This window comes from Fulmarus glacialis, unplaced genomic scaffold (genome assembly GCF_000690835.1).
Source record: "Fulmarus glacialis isolate BGI_N327 unplaced genomic scaffold, ASM69083v1 scaffold4132, whole genome shotgun sequence".
In the NCBI taxonomy this organism is placed as follows: Eukaryota; Metazoa; Chordata; class Aves; order Procellariiformes; family Procellariidae; genus Fulmarus; species Fulmarus glacialis.
In genome coordinates, this window is record NW_009195780.1 from 47,286 (window position 1) to 64,665 (window position 17,380).

Consider the following 17,380-nt stretch of genomic DNA (forward strand, 5'->3'; position numbering starts at 1 on the left):
GGAATTATAAAATTTCTTTTTTTTTTTTTTTCAATTTAAAAAAGGTTGATTTTTCTTTCCCCCTTGGCAAAAAAGGAATGCTTTCTTTTATTAGAAAAATATTTTTGTTTTAAAAATGAGAAATGAACTATGAGACATTCTTTCCCTGTGATCTCTTTCCATTTTGCATTTCCATTTTGCTTTTATCTGAAAACAAAAAATATTTAATGCCTTTTTTATTTTGGGTGGGTTATGAGTAGGAAAGAGTATGAATTATACTTTTTTCCCCTTAGTAAGTTGAAATGTTTGACTTAGGGCTTGTGTTTGGCTTTTTTTTCCAGACTGTGTGTCTGTTTGATCCGTTTTAAATTTGTTGGAGGCAGTATTCTTTTGGAAGACCCCATTCTTTGAGGATTTCAGAATCCTTTATTTTCCTTCAGTAGAATCCTGATGAGCTTTACTGTTTTTTTTAATTTGTTTCTGCACATAATGGTTGAGATGTATGCCATGTTCAGAATTCACTATCTGAACAAATTCAACCAGTGTGTTGTCTCTTTCATGTAGAAAAGAATACTACACAAAAAAAGAGCAAAGGCTAAAATTTATTAAGCTTGAAAAGTGTGGATTTTGTGAAACTCCTGTTTCTGTGTAAGTTATGGTTGTTGGAATCATGTTGAAGTTTCTTTGTTTTGTTATTGCTGAGAGTCACTAGTTCATAATCTGTTGTTTATTTCTATAGCGTTTTTGTAACTACTGCAAATAACGTCTCTGTATTTTTGTTTTTCAGTTGCGAGTTTTAAAATTGGCAAAATCTTGGCCAACTCTAAATATGCTGATAAAAATTATTGGCAACTCAGTGGGAGCTCTGGGGAATTTGACCCTGGTGCTGGCCATCATTGTGTTCATTTTTGCTGTGGTTGGGATGCAGCTGTTTGGGAAAAGCTACAAGGAATGTGTCTGCAAGATCTCTAACAACTGTGAACTTCCACGCTGGCACATGCATGACTTTTTCCACCACATGCAGTACTTTTTCCTCTCTTTCCGGATTGTATTTCGAGTGTTATGTGGAGAATGGATAGAAACGATGTGGGACTGCATGGAAGTTGCAGGCCAACCCATGTGCCTTGCTGTCTTCATGATGGTCATGGTGATTGGAAACCTAGTGGTATGTAGCCAAAATAATTTGAGAATTCATTTAGAGAAAGAATGGTAACAGAACCAGTAATGACGTTTTTAAACATTATTAAATGTGCTATTTAAATATGTTTTTTAAGATTTTGAATTTGTTACAAGTATGGGTTCTGAAACAGAGTTTTCTGTTTGTTGGATTTCTGATCCTATATAGAATCCTCAGCTTGGAGGATGGGCCCCCTCAGGGGTCTGGAGTGCAATTCAGAGGATATGGGTGAGAGAGAGAGAAGCATTGTGTGTTCAGGTTTTTGTGGACTACTCCTGGTTACCTAGAGAGAGAGGGAAGAGCAAAGGCGCCCCAAGTGTTATGCTCTCAGGATGGGAGTTTGCTGTTTGCAGAAGAGGACATAGCAGGGCCTTTTCTCCCTAGCTGATTGAGGCATCACTTCCAATCGTGCATAGCCAGGTTGTTTTTTTTTTTTTTTTTCACTTTTTCTGCTCTCTCCTATCTAAAAGACTGCATTAACATTCTTAGACTCTGAAATTTAAGCCAATTTGAGCCCTGCTTGCTGCACAGCCAACTTCTTACACAAATGGAGTAAGGAAAATTGAATTGGAAGTCAGCAGTTCTGCAGAAAAAAACAGATTCAAATACTTCACACTTACTTTCACCTCTTCCCCTTTTTGCTTCCTATTTCTTAAATGCTTTTTACAGACACTTTTAAAGCAGTCTGTATTATATCTTTTTTTTCTCTTTCAGAAGAAAGCATCAGATCTGTACCAGTTTGTACATTACCATGTATAAATCTGTCTTTTTTAAATATGTTTTGTATTTATTAACTCACCAGTATTTGAGGCCTTCATTGCCCTGCCTTTTGCTCTGCTTTTCTCATTGCCTACTATTTCTCACTGCCTAGAGTCTTCCTCTGTTATTCTACATCTTTTCTTTAGGCAACTGTCAGTAGCAAAAGAGATTTTAAATTAGCCATCCTGGAGGCATCCTTTAGGAATGAAATACCTAATAAGAGGAATAAACTAATTATCTTTAAACCAGTCATGCATTACTACTAGTAGCACAGCCACTTGCTCCAGGATTTTCTACAAATCTATTGTCTTATAATGAAGAGAACTGTGAAATTGGTTGACCAAACAAAGCATCCTCCTTAAATAGTTTTCTAAACCAGAAGATAGAACTTTGTGGAATGAAGCATCCATCTCTGTGAATTTTTCTACAGTATTTACTGTATTCTGATTTTATACCATAGCTCTAGTAGAATTTGTTACATGAGTAGACAAGCCCTGCTGTTCAGGGATCTGTTATCCAGTTGTCTTTCTGTGTTCCCAACACATAGTTTTACCCTGTTGTCTTCAAAGCTGCATAGAAGAGCTGATCTGAAGGCTTTAAGAGCTGGTACTCTGGTTCTTTGGCTATCCTAGTACCATTTGAGCTCCTGGTAAACTCTGGGCTTGTATAACTGATGTCTATTCTATGTTTTGTCTTGCCGTGGGAAGAGGATGACTTGAGGGTTAGGAGTCAGGGTGTGCTTCACATTTTTTAAGTCGCATACAGCAAAGTATTTGTGTGAGTTTGGACCAGCATTTAAGAAAGCTGTTTTCTGCACAGATCAGCTGTGTCTTTTATTGCTGAAGAGTGCTTCCCTATGCCAGAGAAGTAAACATTTTGGATCTGTTCAGTCAGTACCAAAGAATCATTCATTTCAGACCTTCTACAAACACGAGCAGAAAAAGAATTTACAAGTGTCTTCATAGTCATACAGTAATGCAAAACCACAAAAAAACCTGCATTGGTGTATAGGGCAGGTGTTGTGCTTAAATTGCATTTACGTTTTATTTACTGTGTAATTTCCAGAATCATGTACAGCAAAGGAAAACATGAAACCTAAGTTCATAATGGGTGACAGAAGAAACATGTGAATGAAAAATTAAGTGAGAAAATTCAGCTGTATTGTCTTTTTTTTTTTTTTTTTTAGGTATTGAACCTTTTTCTGGCCTTGCTGCTGAGTTCATTTAGTTCAGACAGCCTTTCTCCTACAGAGGATGATAATCAAATGAACAACTTACAGATTGCTGTTGCAAGAATTCAGAAGGGAATAGATTATGTGAAGAAAAAAGCAGGTGAATGTGTCCAAAAGTCTTGTTGGCAGAAACAAGCTGTTGTAAATCAAAGAACAGCAACAGATCAGTTGAATGATGAGAGAGACCATTGCATTTCCAACTGTACCATCGCTGAAATAAGGATAGATACGAATTATCACAAAAATGAGAATGGAACGGCCACTGTTATAGGTGGCAGTGATTATACATCATTCATAAACAACCCAAGCCTTACTGTTACAGTACCAATAGCTGTTGGTGAATCTGATTTTGAACATCTAAATACAGAAGAGTTTAGCAGTGACTCAGATTTGGAGGAAAGCAAAGACGTAAGATTTAAATATTTTATATTTTGTATGAATTAATTATACCAATTGTATTTTTTCGTAGTATGGCTCTTCTTGCTTAGAAATAGGAAGCGATTGTGATTTAAGATTGTTGGACTGTACTGAGAGTGAATAAACTGAAACGGGAAAGCTAAAGAGAGTAGGAAATCCAGGCAGAACTGTATAAACATATACGAACCCATTTATAAAAGGGTTTTGAAAAACAAGCTTTTCCAAATTTTTGGTTGTATAGACAAACTAGTATATATGTGCAGAATAAACAGAGACAAAAGACATGGTTTTTGTATATAATCATCATATTTCCATGAAGTAAGGAGGAAAGTAAACTGCTATTTAAAAAGATTAGAGGAGATATTAATAAAGAATATTAATACCTTTTGCATCTAATTTTTAAAGCTCACTGAATTCTACAGAAATCAGCATTATTTGCCCTGGATAATCTAACAGAGGTGCTAACTCAGGCTAATGAGAGCAATAACAACAGTTTTCAAGTTCTGAAGTTAAAATGATGGGGGAAAGCCAAGGGAACAATGTCAGTATTATAAGATGAATATGTCAAGTAAAATATGAGGAGAAATAGAATTGCTGAATGAAAAAATACTAATTTCTTGCTTGTTTGTGGGAGTTTTGAACCAGTCACCACAAAGACAACTGTCTGACCTTAAACTGGGTCAGCTTTAGGAAGGTAGTAATTTGTCAGCAGCTGCAGACTGACGGGGGAAGCAAAATCATGGATTTCAAAATCCTGAGACACTTTGAAAATTCAGATTGCTATGCTGTGGCTCCAGTGCAGACTGTGTCTGGTATCAACTCCCCTGGCACCTGAAGACACAAGGACATTAACGGAGTGTCACTGCTTATGCAGACAGCCATACTCCAGCCTGGATTGCTTTGTCTGGATTGTTTTGTTTTCTTTTGGAGTTTGGGTTTTGTTTTATTTGTTGTGGGCTTTTTAGGTTTTTCTTTGTTTTCTTTTGAACTAGCAATGAATTTGCCCATATGCTTTCCAAATTTTAGAAAATAAGTTTGTTCTAGCAAAGTGTAGTTAAATTAAACTTAAATTTGAAAGGTGTAATACGGGAACTCTGTAGGTGTTTTTATTTTATTGTAGAGTGCAGTGTTCAATGATATTACACTCATTTGTTATTTCAGCAGCTTGTTTCCTGACACTTGATTTGTTCCATCTGCTTTTTGGAGGTTCTGTTGCTCCATATATTATGTTGAAGTCTCAGCTGAGAAGACCTTAGATTACTCAGAAGCCTCTTAAAAGCAAAGCAAACAATATTCATAAGTTGTTTTAAAGTATTAACTGCACTTCGTAAGGAAGCTATAATGTCTGCTGAACAGCTGCTACATTTTTTACGTATTATTAATCTGAATAAAGGATACTGGCCTTTTAATAAAAAAGGATACTGGCCTTTTATTAAAACTTGGTTTTGTGGAAGGAATATCTGATGAATCCAGGTAATTTACTCTTGCTCTGATAACTGTGTTAAATCTAATCCTTACCTGGAAATTACCCAGCAATTGAAGACACCTGGTTCTTCACTATTTTATATTTAAGAATTGGGTAACAAAATCTATGACTTCTCACCTCTGATATTCAAGATTAAACATCAGCATTAGCTGTTTATAAAATACTATTATCTAGTATTAATTTTAACCCACTCAAATTGGGAAAAGTGGCTAAGGATTGACATAGTTGAAGGACAACCATAGGAGATATGTAAATTAACAACAAAAAAACATTTCATGTACACTAGTTCATAGTCAGTAAGGAAATTGTCTTTCATTTTGTAGATTATTTCAGATCTTTTCTTTCAGACTTTCCCTTGAAACAGGAGCAGTTTATGCTGGAGTTGTTAGATAGCTGCATTATTTGATGAGCCTTTGAGAAGTCATTGGTGAGAAGTAAGATCAGATTTATACTAGAAGACTAGTAAAAGCTAGATGTGAGGTACTTGAAGAAATTACAGGTTTATTGCTAGGCACGGGTTTTCTTTTTTACATTGCTATATATCTGGTACAGTCTATAAAGCACCTTAAACTGTTTGAAACATTTTTTTTTTTTTTTAAGTCATGCAGTTGAAAAAGCTAATGATGCTGGGAAAAATTGCTTACCCAGAAGTTTTCGTGTTTGACCTGGTATGATTGATTTGTTTTGTTTTGTTTTGCTTGCGGCTTCTGTCTGAAAGTATATCCTAGATACATATTTAGCATCTAATGAAGACCAGGAATAACCTTGAAAATGAAATGCAAGGGAAAATGTATTTCTGTTATTTTAAAGGTCTAATTACTACCATTTAGAGGATGCTTAAAGCTGTAATATACATAGTGTGAGTGTATCTCTGTCTTTTTGGTTTGGGTTTTTTTTTGGGGGGTGGGGTTTGGGGGTGAAGGGGGTTTTGGGGTTTTTTTTTGTTTGTGGCTTTTGTTTTTTAAGTTCAGGCCCAAGTCCAATATAAATCTATGAGCTTCAGATATTCTGCTAATTTTACCTCTTTCATGTCTTTGGATGTGCTTAAAGCTCTAATCAACAGCTATAAATGCTATGTTTTGCAAATGTGTGACATATCTAGAAAACACATTTTTAAATAAGTAGGAGTCCATACTTCTGCTGTTTCCAGAACTCAAACAACTTAAAGGGTACCATGTTTTAACTCCATTGCGTACCATTCTTACTTCTCACAGGAGTAAAATCAAGCTGGATCAGTCAAGAATGCAGATCTGGTGCTTTTTAACCAGGCAGAGCAACGTGTCAGCACACTTACACAGGTTACCTAAACAAATCATACATATATGATCACTTTGGAGATTGATTGGCCTGCATGCTACTCAGCTACGATATATTTTTCCCCATCCATTGCAATGTAGTGGAAACATGCACAGCTGCTCTGTAAACTGAGTCCCTTGACTCATGTCACAGCATGGTTGAGGGCAACCACAACATGTTCCTCTCTCCTTGTTACATCTTTGGTATTTTCTGTACTACTTCCGTGGCATAACCTGCATGCTTTGTAGGTTTTTATTATTGTTAACTGAATTATTAAGCATCAAGATGTTCAAGTTTAAAAGAGGTTAACAGGCTATAATTTTATGAAAATGGAAAGGTAATCTTCACTTCACTTTTTCTGTTCATCTGTTGAACCATGTTTTTAGCTGTCATGTGGTTATGAACATTTTCTGATCATGTTCATTTGACCAATGCCTTTGTAATATTACATATATACAATTACTTGTATGCTAAAATGTTTATAACTTTTGATATAAATTGTTTCATGTTTGTTCACAATGTTTTTATAATTTACATTCCAGTTTTCTCATATACGAGAAGCTAAAATATAGGATGAAAGATACGGTCCTGGGAACAAGCAATATCTTTTTTTATACATATGCATAGTCCTTTTGAATATGGATGTAATAATTTAGTTATATTCTACTCATGAAATTCGTGTATGTCTGTAAGATTGGAAGTTAGGGAATAATTTATATCAGTTTTTCTCTTATCATCTTATCATAATTTTCTTACTATCATTAATAATTGTTTCTTTGTTAACTTAATTTTTAGAAAGACAGACATAAAACAATTTCAGGCAAAAATTCTGTGTAGGATTCTATGTAGGTGTCTAAATAAATCTGGGTATTTTAAAACAATATAAATAAGGAAGTTCAAGCTTGAAAGAAATACAAAAATTAGGAAAATCCAGGGTAAGGTTAAATTAAGACAATTGTTAAAAAGACAAAATAGGAACCAGTACCCTCCCAAACCTCTAAACTCAGGAACTCCAGAACTGTGAAACAAACCTTAATTGTACCAAGCTATGTGTTTCTTATCCCTGATGATCTTATCTGAATAGTTGGGCAGTTCCGCTCCTTGCCATTTAGGGGTCATTGAGGTATTCCTTTTCCAAATACGAATTTTGTTCACGTGGTTTTGTTGTGGAATCCTGCATTATCTTTCATGGGTTTTTTTGCACTGTATTACATATTGGAAATATTTCAGGTCTTACTTTTGTGCCCAGGGGGCCTGTAAGCTATTCAGAAAACTGGAATGGAAAAATATCTTTCCAAGGATTTTTCCAAATCATTTTAGAAAAGGCACTTAAGTAGGGGAGAGTAGAATGTGATAGTATCCCATCCTACTGGTGCTAAGTATGGGGGGATGATTCTGATTTGATGGATATTATTTATGTGACACTGCTCCTGCTTCAAGCTTCTGCTGTCATGAATCTGGACAGGTGTAGAACAGCATGCAAAACAGTAAACCAGGAGCTTGTAATCATTTGACTGAAAAACACTTGAATCTTTTTCATTTGGATGTCACATTGTCTCACTGTAACATTCCTTGCATAATAAGTCATGCTTTTTTTTTATTTTAAATGCCATTTTTTTCCTAAGTTACATAGAATAGGAGAGGTAGGTTTTGGTTTTAGTTTGGTGACCATTTTCCATGGACAATACTTTTGGTTTCTTTAAAAGGTAAATAATTTGCAGGCCTTATTTATAGACATACTTACTTTTATTCTTTCCAAAAAAGATAAATAAGAAGATCCCAATGAAAGTGACTTTACCAACTGTGCTTACGCTGAAGAGTACCATACTCAGTGATAAGTCAAGCTGATGTAGTAAAGATGATGATTACAAAAAATATGCTTTGTGTCCTTTTTGTTGTTTAGTTAATAGTTGAGACTAAATGGAAAAATGAGATTGTTTTTATTGAAGAAGAATTTCCTGCGTAAAATAGATCTGATTAAGCAGGAAGATATTCAATTGATGGAATATAAGCAGCATAAGACACAGGTGTGCTAAGGTTTTCTGTTGCATTTCTACAAGGTAATATTTTTGGATTCTCTTTTCTAAGAGGTTCCTGAACATACTCTCCAAAGCGCTGTTATCAGCAACCGTCTTTCACTTTTTACTGCAGTTCTTTACCTCCTTCTCCAGCACAAAGAGACTCAGTCTACTTAAATTAAAAAGAAAAAAAAGAGAGAGAGAGAGATCCTTAGTAAATGAGAAGATGAGAATATGCAGCATAGTCTTCCTGTGGGTTTGTTCTGTTTTTGTTTTTTTAAATTACACAAGACAATGTTTTCCTTTTATCCTGTATACAGCTGTATTGCTGGTATGTTTGTTCTTTGCTTTGGAGGTTGGGAAACATATAGTATTTTCCTTTACTATTTGAATATCAAAATGTGAATGACTTGTAAGTTGAATGCACAGTAGCTTGTGAATAAGGACTGGCCTACTTATTATTAGCTCTTATTACGGAATTTTCTTTAAAGTCATTGTCTGCAATTTTGTGTACATTTTTCATTTATTATTTTTAAGATGATGCTCACTAAAGATTGATTCTTTACTAATTACCTCAAGCAATTCTAAGTGGCTTCAGTGGGGCAATTTGTAGTAGCGACGTTATTCTTGCAAGTATTTGTGCCATCATACCTTGACTCCTTCAGGAAAAGAGAAAGATCGTGAGCTCCAAATTTTGGCCTTATAACAGTACAGTAGATATCTGTATTGAAAAAAGTAACGTATTCAAAATCTGAATAGCTTTTCACTGCCAACAGTGAAAAAGAAAAAAGTATTATATTGAGGGAATTTTCTCTAACAAAAATGTTTTAGCTGCTGATTTGCAAATGTCAAGGCAGCTAATCAACTTTTGAGTACATGAGTTGACCCATTCAATCCAGTGCTTAGTGTATATACAATGAGGCCTTTTTACCTTATTTGGTAAACTTTGAACAGCAGCTAAGTGCCCTGGAAGGTGAAGGATGAACATTTCTCTCTTTCCTAAAAGTCCTGTTCCTGGAGTGATTCACAAAATTAGTTAGATCTCAATGAACTTTGTACATAGCAAAGAAACTAACTCAGTTTTTAATTAGAAGAGGAAACTCTTCTATGCATATTGCTTTTTACCGTCTAGGTTTTTTTGTTGTTTGATACCTTCATCTTAGTGAAAAATATGAGCACCCCACATGAAAAAGAGAACCGATGTTTAATTAAATCTGTAACTCTTCAAGCACAGGATTATCTCCTACACTGTCCTTAGAAGAAAGAGGGAACCAGGCTACCTGTCCTTTGTATCAAAATAGTTCATTGAGCCTCTAATTTTATTTCTAGAGTAAAGAAAATTGTCTGTCTTAACTAAAAATAAAAAAAGTCTTTAATCTCTGATTCTTCTACCATGTATTAAATGATATATAACTTCATGTTCTAAACACATTGATTCTTTTCAGTTTCTTTTCTATTTATGGTTGTTCATCTTTTAATGTTGTTAATTCATAAAAATCTGTGTTCTTTCAGCTGAATTCATGTCATCTGCTCAAACGGTGTACTAAGTAGCTTACAGGTCAAATGACCGAGGGTACTTCGTGTTGTAGCAATATGACACAAAACTTCCTTACTCTTAAAAAATACATATTTTTAAAATTAGTAATTTGATTTATAATTCAATTCATTATTTCAGTTTACCCACCACTGCTGCAACATTTTGCAATATATATGCTATGTCATGGAATGATGAAAGCAGCATATTAATAAAATGATGGAGGTATATAGTGCTATCCTCAGGATCAGTAGAATTAGTGATAGGAAAAGATGTTTGCTGTGAATATTGTATTTTAAAATAAATGCTACTAAAAATGAAAAGAGGTGTTTACATTAAATATGAGTAATTTGGGGGTTCTATTCCAGATAAGTAGTTTCTAAAGTAGCAGCAAAGTAGGCAATATTACTGAATCATTTTTAATAAAAGTTAATGCAGAACACTGGGTTGCTTTTTCTTATTAAATTGTCTCCGTCTTCTTTCATTAAAAAACATCTTTAAAAAATTGTTTAATACCTAAAATAATTTTGTCCTTTCACATTTCGCAATTGAGATGTAAATATAGCTTGATTGGATGGTGACTGTAACTTGTCTGCTTTTATATCTTAAATGTCTCTTAATCATGCAAGTCTAGCTCAATTAATGAAAATGGTGTTAATTCTACAAAACCGAGGCTGTTTTACAAAGTGTGCTTACATCATTCCCTACAGACATTTAGTTGTGTGAATTCATTACTGATGTTACATACTTCGTGATAATAACATTGTAAAACGTCAGAGAATGCTGTGACCAAAACTACTTTGACTTAGTTTGGTACTCATACTCAGATTAAGTGTACAGGACACCGTATCTTTAAAATCTCCAGACTATGGATTTTTGCAATACACATGCAGATTACAAAATAAAAAATAAATTAAGGCTTATTCTTTTATTAGTTATTTTTTGTACTAATGTGACTTATGTAATTTTAATTATTAAAACAAAACAAAAAAAATCCTTTCTGGGTGTTAACTGTACAGGTATGTGTACCAGAGTAACGGGTAGTTTCAGAATGCACAATGTAATACATATTTGCATTGGCAAAAAAGAATGCAAATTAATGCCAGTTGAAATGTATTTATCATACTTTTTCCTTTTTGAAACTTATCAGTATATATGAAAAAACATAAAAGGTGTTCATATGGTAGTGATAATTATGGGTTAAGATAGGGCAGGCTTAATTTGTTTTATGAATGTGTTGAGGGTAATGTTCAAATTTACATCTGAAACAAGGTTTCATATTAATCCTGATTTTACTTTAGCATTTTCCAATCTAGATCACAAGAATGATCTTAAAATGAAAAATAACTAAATTATCTGTGGTCAAAGGTAACCAAATTTTATTATAAATTGTCATATATGCCAGAACTGGTTAGTTTGCATCATACTGATGTTTAAAATGCCAGTGAAAAATAACTGATAATTCATTTCCTTTATTTTTATATTATGAATAATGGGCACTGAATTAAATTCAGTCCTTAAAAACCTGCTACATTTTGTCCCTTGGACAGTTTACCCTGACAGTTCACAATTTGAATTTTTTTCCTGTCAGGATTTACTGTCTTCAGGTTGAGGAGACTGCTCTAATGAAAGTAGCTGCCAACATACGTAGTCTTAACGTATACAGTGTAACTGGTATTGATTTAAAATGTAGCAACAGAAATTATAGTAAGAAAATAGTGGTAGAAAACAAAATAGATAGAATATGTATCAGAAAATCCACTTGGTAGTAAACTTCGATGAATGATAACACTTTATTTAGACCAGAAATTCTGAAATTCCATGAAAGATTACATGATACGCCTTGCAATCTCTAGGTAGAAAGTGAGTGATTTATGCACATTTCAACAGCATTGACTGCTATATGTGGTTGGTTGTGTGTGTTTCTTGTGACAAATATTGTTCTTATTATTACTTGCACACAGTGTTGCATGCTTAAAGTTAATTACAGTTCTAAAAATGTAAATATTAATAAAGTATAACTGTTATCAAATTTTATTTTCAGAAGCTAAATTTTTCCAGCTCATCTGAAGGAAGTACAGTTAATTTAGCTCTCTTTGGAGAAGAAAAAGCTGAAACTGAACCAGAAAAAGCATCAGAGCTACAAGCATGCTTTACAGAAGGTATGTTCTACAGAAGGTGTGGAAATAAAATCTGGGGCTAGCAATTACATTTTGGTTGTTTGCAACAAGCATTGGCAGTTCAAGGAAGCTATTTGCTACAGCAGTCCCAGATCCTAGTTTGTCAAGTCTTATGATTAATTTTGCCTGTTGCAGATAGTTGTACTGAAGTCCATGGAGCCACTTGTGTGATGCAAAGTTAAATATGTGTGTATGTGATCATTTATAATATTTTAAAATAAACACTAGGCACAATTCTATAAACTGATTCTCAGATCCTGTTGATTTAAATTACATTCTCAGTAGTGAAATCTGCAAGACCAAACCCTACACCAGGTTCACTCCACTGAGAAATTTAAACCAGAATCATGTGATTACCCATAGTCCCTTCATAGCGCTGAATCATCCACTGGATGATTCAGATCTTGGAAAGTTTGACTCAAACAATAGAGTTGTTATCTGGACATTACACCATTAATTGGGGGAGGGGGTGCATAAATACAATGTGGGATGCAACAGGTGAATGAGATCCTATGTTTTTATTCAAGACTTAACTTGAGTCTTCTCTTAACTTGACTTAACTTGAGACAAGCATACTTGCATGTCCTTAGAAGTTTCCATTTATTTTAGTTCTGTATAGCTATGTCCTTTAGGGGACTACTGTAATTTACTGTTTAGGAATATATTTCCCATTTTTTTTTCCTTTTAAGTCATGATTAAAATCATTGAAAACAAAATACGTTCCAGGATTAACTCTCCTATCCTATCCATGCTTTTTTGATTTACTGTTATGAAGACACCTTTGACTTAGGCTAGGACTCTTGTCCTTTGAAATATTATTTCACTCATCTTTAAAAAATCAAAATTGTTTTGGAATTTGGGGCTATATTGAATATATTAAGCTCTTCATTAAGGGAAAAAAGTACACTTTTCAAATAATTTCACATTATATTACAATTCTTCTTTATCCTTATATTATGTGATGTCTATCAATCCTTGGGCATAAGATTAATTTTTCCATAATGTAGGCATTTTGAGTAGTTGAAGGTAAGATAAATCATGCTCTTCACAGTGGTAGCTGTTTTATCTGAGCTGATGAAATATAGCATAACTTACTTGTAACATATTAACTTAATGACACTCACAGGAAAACTAGAATACTGCCTTTGGGATCCATTAAAATCATTTAAACTTGGTTATGTTTCTATGTGATTAATCACTTTTAAAGAAATAAGAAGACTACTATTAGCCAGGCAGATACTGAGGTTCATTGAAAACTGTGCCTTGAGGCCCCATGATAAAGTAGGGAGCTCTCCAAGGTGAGGCAGAATTCTGTGGATGGTTGCCATAAATCTGTACCACATGGAAAAGCTCTCAGAATCTCCAGTTATCAGTTGTTTATGTCATGAAAGAGGTATCCTTAGTCAGCCCTTGAAGCAGAGGTTATTCCTCAGTATAATAAAATAAAGGGTGTTTACATCTGTGTGATTTATTTGAACCTTAGCTGAGAGACAAAAGTACTTCTAAAAGAAGCTGCTGTACTCTTGAACTAGTTCATGCGAAAGTTGCTATGTGTTTATGCTCTTTGTTTCTACTCCCTGACAATTCTCATATGTTCTGTGATTATCTGTATATAAATGAAAAATAATTTTTAAAAATGTGTTTATAAATGAAAACTAGCTCAGTCAGATGACTCTCTCTGATTCTAAGCTTGGTGTAGCATCAGGGTAGTAGAAAAATTGTGTACATGCAAGTTTTCCTACATCCAAAGTATCAAATTGAGAAGGTAAGGATGCTTTAAGTAACATGCAATAATTTGAAGCACTGACTACCTCATGAAATAGGAGCTAGTTAAGAGTGATTTAGCTTTTTCAGGATAATGAAAATTCTACTGTATAGCAATTTGTCATTATTTCTATTCTTAGGCTGTATACGGAAGTTTAAATGCTGTAAAGGCAGTACGGAAAGTACAAAAGGAAGAATCTGGTGGAACCTTCGAAAAACCTGCTACAAGATAGTAGAACACAACTGGTTTGAAACATTCATTGTCTTCATGATTCTTCTCAGCAGTGGTGCTCTGGTAAGTAAGGCTTGCACCCATAGAAACAATACCTATAAAAAATGTTTTATCAAAGATAGTATCATAACACATCTGCCTTCATTAAGAAAAAAATACAAAGTTGGCTTGAAAAAGATCTTGGAAGTAAATTCTCAGAATATTTTGGGTAGTGCATATAAAATAAGTCATTAAAATTCTGCTGTCAAATAACATTCTGCAGATTAATTTTTGATGAATACAAGGTGATACGTGTGTGAGGGTGCTTATGAAAAGGATTACACTAAAAATCTTGTTTAAGAAATTATAAGAATCATACAAAATTAATTGTATGCAATAACTGGAACAGTTATTCTACTTTAAATTAAAATTTTCCCCAAAAGCGGTACAAATACTGAATTAATCATGTTCTCAGTTAATTTTTTGCTTTAGTTTTAGTTTCAGTATTTCTAGACTGTTACATAGAAATCCTTGCATTCCTTTATACGATTCTTAGTGATATTTAGTCCTTCACACAGCTACTAAGTATTGGGTTCTTTTTGGTTTTTGAGTGACATAGGATTTGATATATACAGTCATCATCTCTGCTCCAGCACCTGAAGCACCATGTCTCTTCCTTCTTCTCTGACCTTGGGGTTTGCAGGGTAGTTTCTCTCACTTTTTCTTCAGTCCTCGTACTGCCATGCAGTGTTTTGCCCTTTCTTAAATATGTTTTCCCAGAGGCACCACCAGCTTCACTGATGGGCTGAGCTGCTTCCTGTGGTGGGTCCATTGTGGAGCCGGCACAGGGCAGCCCTTGGCCTCTTCTTACAGTGGCTGTCCCTGCAGCCTTCCGCTACCAAAACCTTGCCACCAACACCCAATATTGGAATTCAGCAAAGATCAGCAGCAACACAATATTTGGTCACTGTAGCTCATTATTCTCTTTTGTTAGTTGAATTTATTATAATTAGGAGACTGCCTTCTGACTGAGCCTGACTGGGCTTTTCAGGGTGACAAATTGTAATTCTGTGTTGACTATTATTGAAATTTCTAAAAACCTTTTTGGCAACTTCAGTCATTAAATTGTAATTCCATTATCAGGCAATGATAAAATCTAAAACTCAGAAAGAATGCAATTGTAATCTCTGCTCATGCTGGCTTTTCAAGGTAAAACATCTAAAGTTGAAAGTGATTTTACTTTGCATTTTTAAGTTAGTTCTCTTGGCTTAATTTGTAGTATGCGAAGACCTATGAATGTCTGACTTACACGACCCATTCTTCACAGGCTTTTGAAGATATATATATTGAACAACGCAAGACTATAAAAACCATACTGGATTATGCTGATAAAATCTTCACTTACGTCTTTATTCTGGAAATGGTGCTAAAATGGGTGGCCTATGGTTTTCGAACTTACTTCACTAATGCTTGGTGCTGGCTGGACTTCCTGATTGTTGATGTAGGTACTATACTTTCTAAGTAGCCTATTTCTGTTGTTTAGACAGGTCCTTTTATGTAACTCCAATCTGATACATATATATACAGTGAAGAATATACATTGGGTTTAAATATACTGGTGAGTAAGATTCTGTTGTAATTATTCAGTGAGTAGCTAAACCTGCCTTTATATTTATGCTATCATTGACTCCATGCGTTCTGTCTGTGTTTCACTGTGTTGGGTCCCAACCAGTGAGTGAGGACTATCAGCTGATTGGGCTTCAGTCTTCTGGATTTGGTGACAGAGGACAAGGAGGAAGCAGACACAGAAAGGAAAGAGAAATTTAAGTGAGCACATGGGGTTTGGGTAGGACAGTTGATCCTGGGCTTAATGAGTCACTGGCAAAGAACTGCAAGGGAGAATGGTATCAGGAAGTCAAGACAACAGCAAAAGAAGAGGGGTGGGGGCAAGGAGCCAGCAATTGAAGTAAAGAGAAGGATTGAGAAAAACAAAAAGTGATGGCCTATGGATCAATATAAAATGGTGGGAATCATTCATTCGCAATCCTCATTTTGATTGTTATGGCGCTCACTGTGTACTAGGCTGTAAGGCTAATTTCAGTGCAACTCTTTCACTTTTCATTGACACATGACTTTCTAAAGATTGTTTTTTGGAAGCTGAAATTATTTTGATTTTGTTTGGCTCTGTCTCTGATCATAGAGAATGTCTCTTGTTGCCTCTCTGAATTCTGAATTCTTATAACAGAAAAAAAGCCAGGTTTTAGGTGACAGAATTAATGTTTTTCAACAAATACAATATCAAGTACCGTTGAAATTGCACTCCAACGAAATTAATGAAATTAGTGACATTGAAGTTTTATGAAGAAGTTCTTACTCTTTGCATAGACATTTGAGTGGAAATTCAACAAATGGACGGGGGTCTATTAATCAGATGGAATCTGGAGTCTAGGACTGAAATTTTGTCCCCTACCCAATAGAATTGAAACCTACCTAATGCTCTTTTTTAAATACTTTTTTGGAGGGAAAGGCACAAGTAGTGTTTGTTATCTGTCTTTCACATTTAACTGTGCTTCTCTTTTTAGCATCAGTTATGGGACGGGGACGCAGAATCCCCGTTCTGAGCAAATGGGCTAACTCAGTGAAATGAGGTATAACATGTTTTCTCTGGGAAATGCAATTTTTAGCTTTCTCCTTTCACGTCCTTTCCATTCCTTCTGTTGTGAACACCCAATATATACTTATACAAAGTATAAAGTCAACACGTATTGATCTCTAAGAAACTTAGTGAGTATAAGAAGTTCTTCCCTTTCCTTAAGATTAAATTCTGCGAAACAAGATACCCTCAACAAGGCAAAAGAAAAAAAGTTAAGACTGTCTTTGAGTGAGGCTGAATATATATATATTTTTTTTTTATATTAGCTTTCTTTATGGATGCCATAGACTTCTGATTTTTTTTTTTTTAATTGTAACTCAAATGTTAAATGAAAAAATATGACAATTTTATAATTAGCGGGAAGTCAGCAGCGGTCATCCAGATGGATTTTGTCGTCTTTGCATATAATTGTTGATGCCATGCTTTAGTCTCATGTCCTGTTAGGATTCCAAGACAGTATGTTTCCAGAACCTTGTGATACTTAAATTTGCATTTCTATTTGTCCACTAGAGTTGTCATTTGTGAAAATGAAACAAAATTATAAATAAATAAATATATTACTATTTAAGAAGTATTCAGAATTAGTATCTTTATACAAGCCTGTATTGTGAAAGGTTGATCTTGAATTGCGTTTAAGATAAATTCTTCTTAGTAAAGCATACCGTATCTCCGTAT

The 17,380-nt window shown here is 34.4% G+C and overlaps 1 protein-coding gene across 6 annotated transcripts in view; it reads left to right on the forward strand.

The window, feature by feature from the left end:
- Positions 1-17,380, forward strand: part of LOC104084375 (sodium channel protein type 2 subunit alpha-like) — a 48,970-nt gene that overhangs the window by 19,105 nt on the left and 12,485 nt on the right. For all 6 annotated transcript variants that reach the window (XM_009588187.1, XM_009588189.1, XM_009588192.1 and 3 more), the window contains exons 15-19: positions 767-1,144; positions 3,102-3,554; positions 11,942-12,059; positions 13,982-14,136; positions 15,380-15,553. In XM_009588187.1, the coding sequence (XP_009586482.1) occupies positions 767-1,144; positions 3,102-3,554; positions 11,942-12,059; positions 13,982-14,136; positions 15,380-15,553 (1,278 nt within the window). The remainder of the gene's footprint in view (positions 1-766; positions 1,145-3,101; positions 3,555-11,941; positions 12,060-13,981; positions 14,137-15,379; positions 15,554-17,380) is intronic.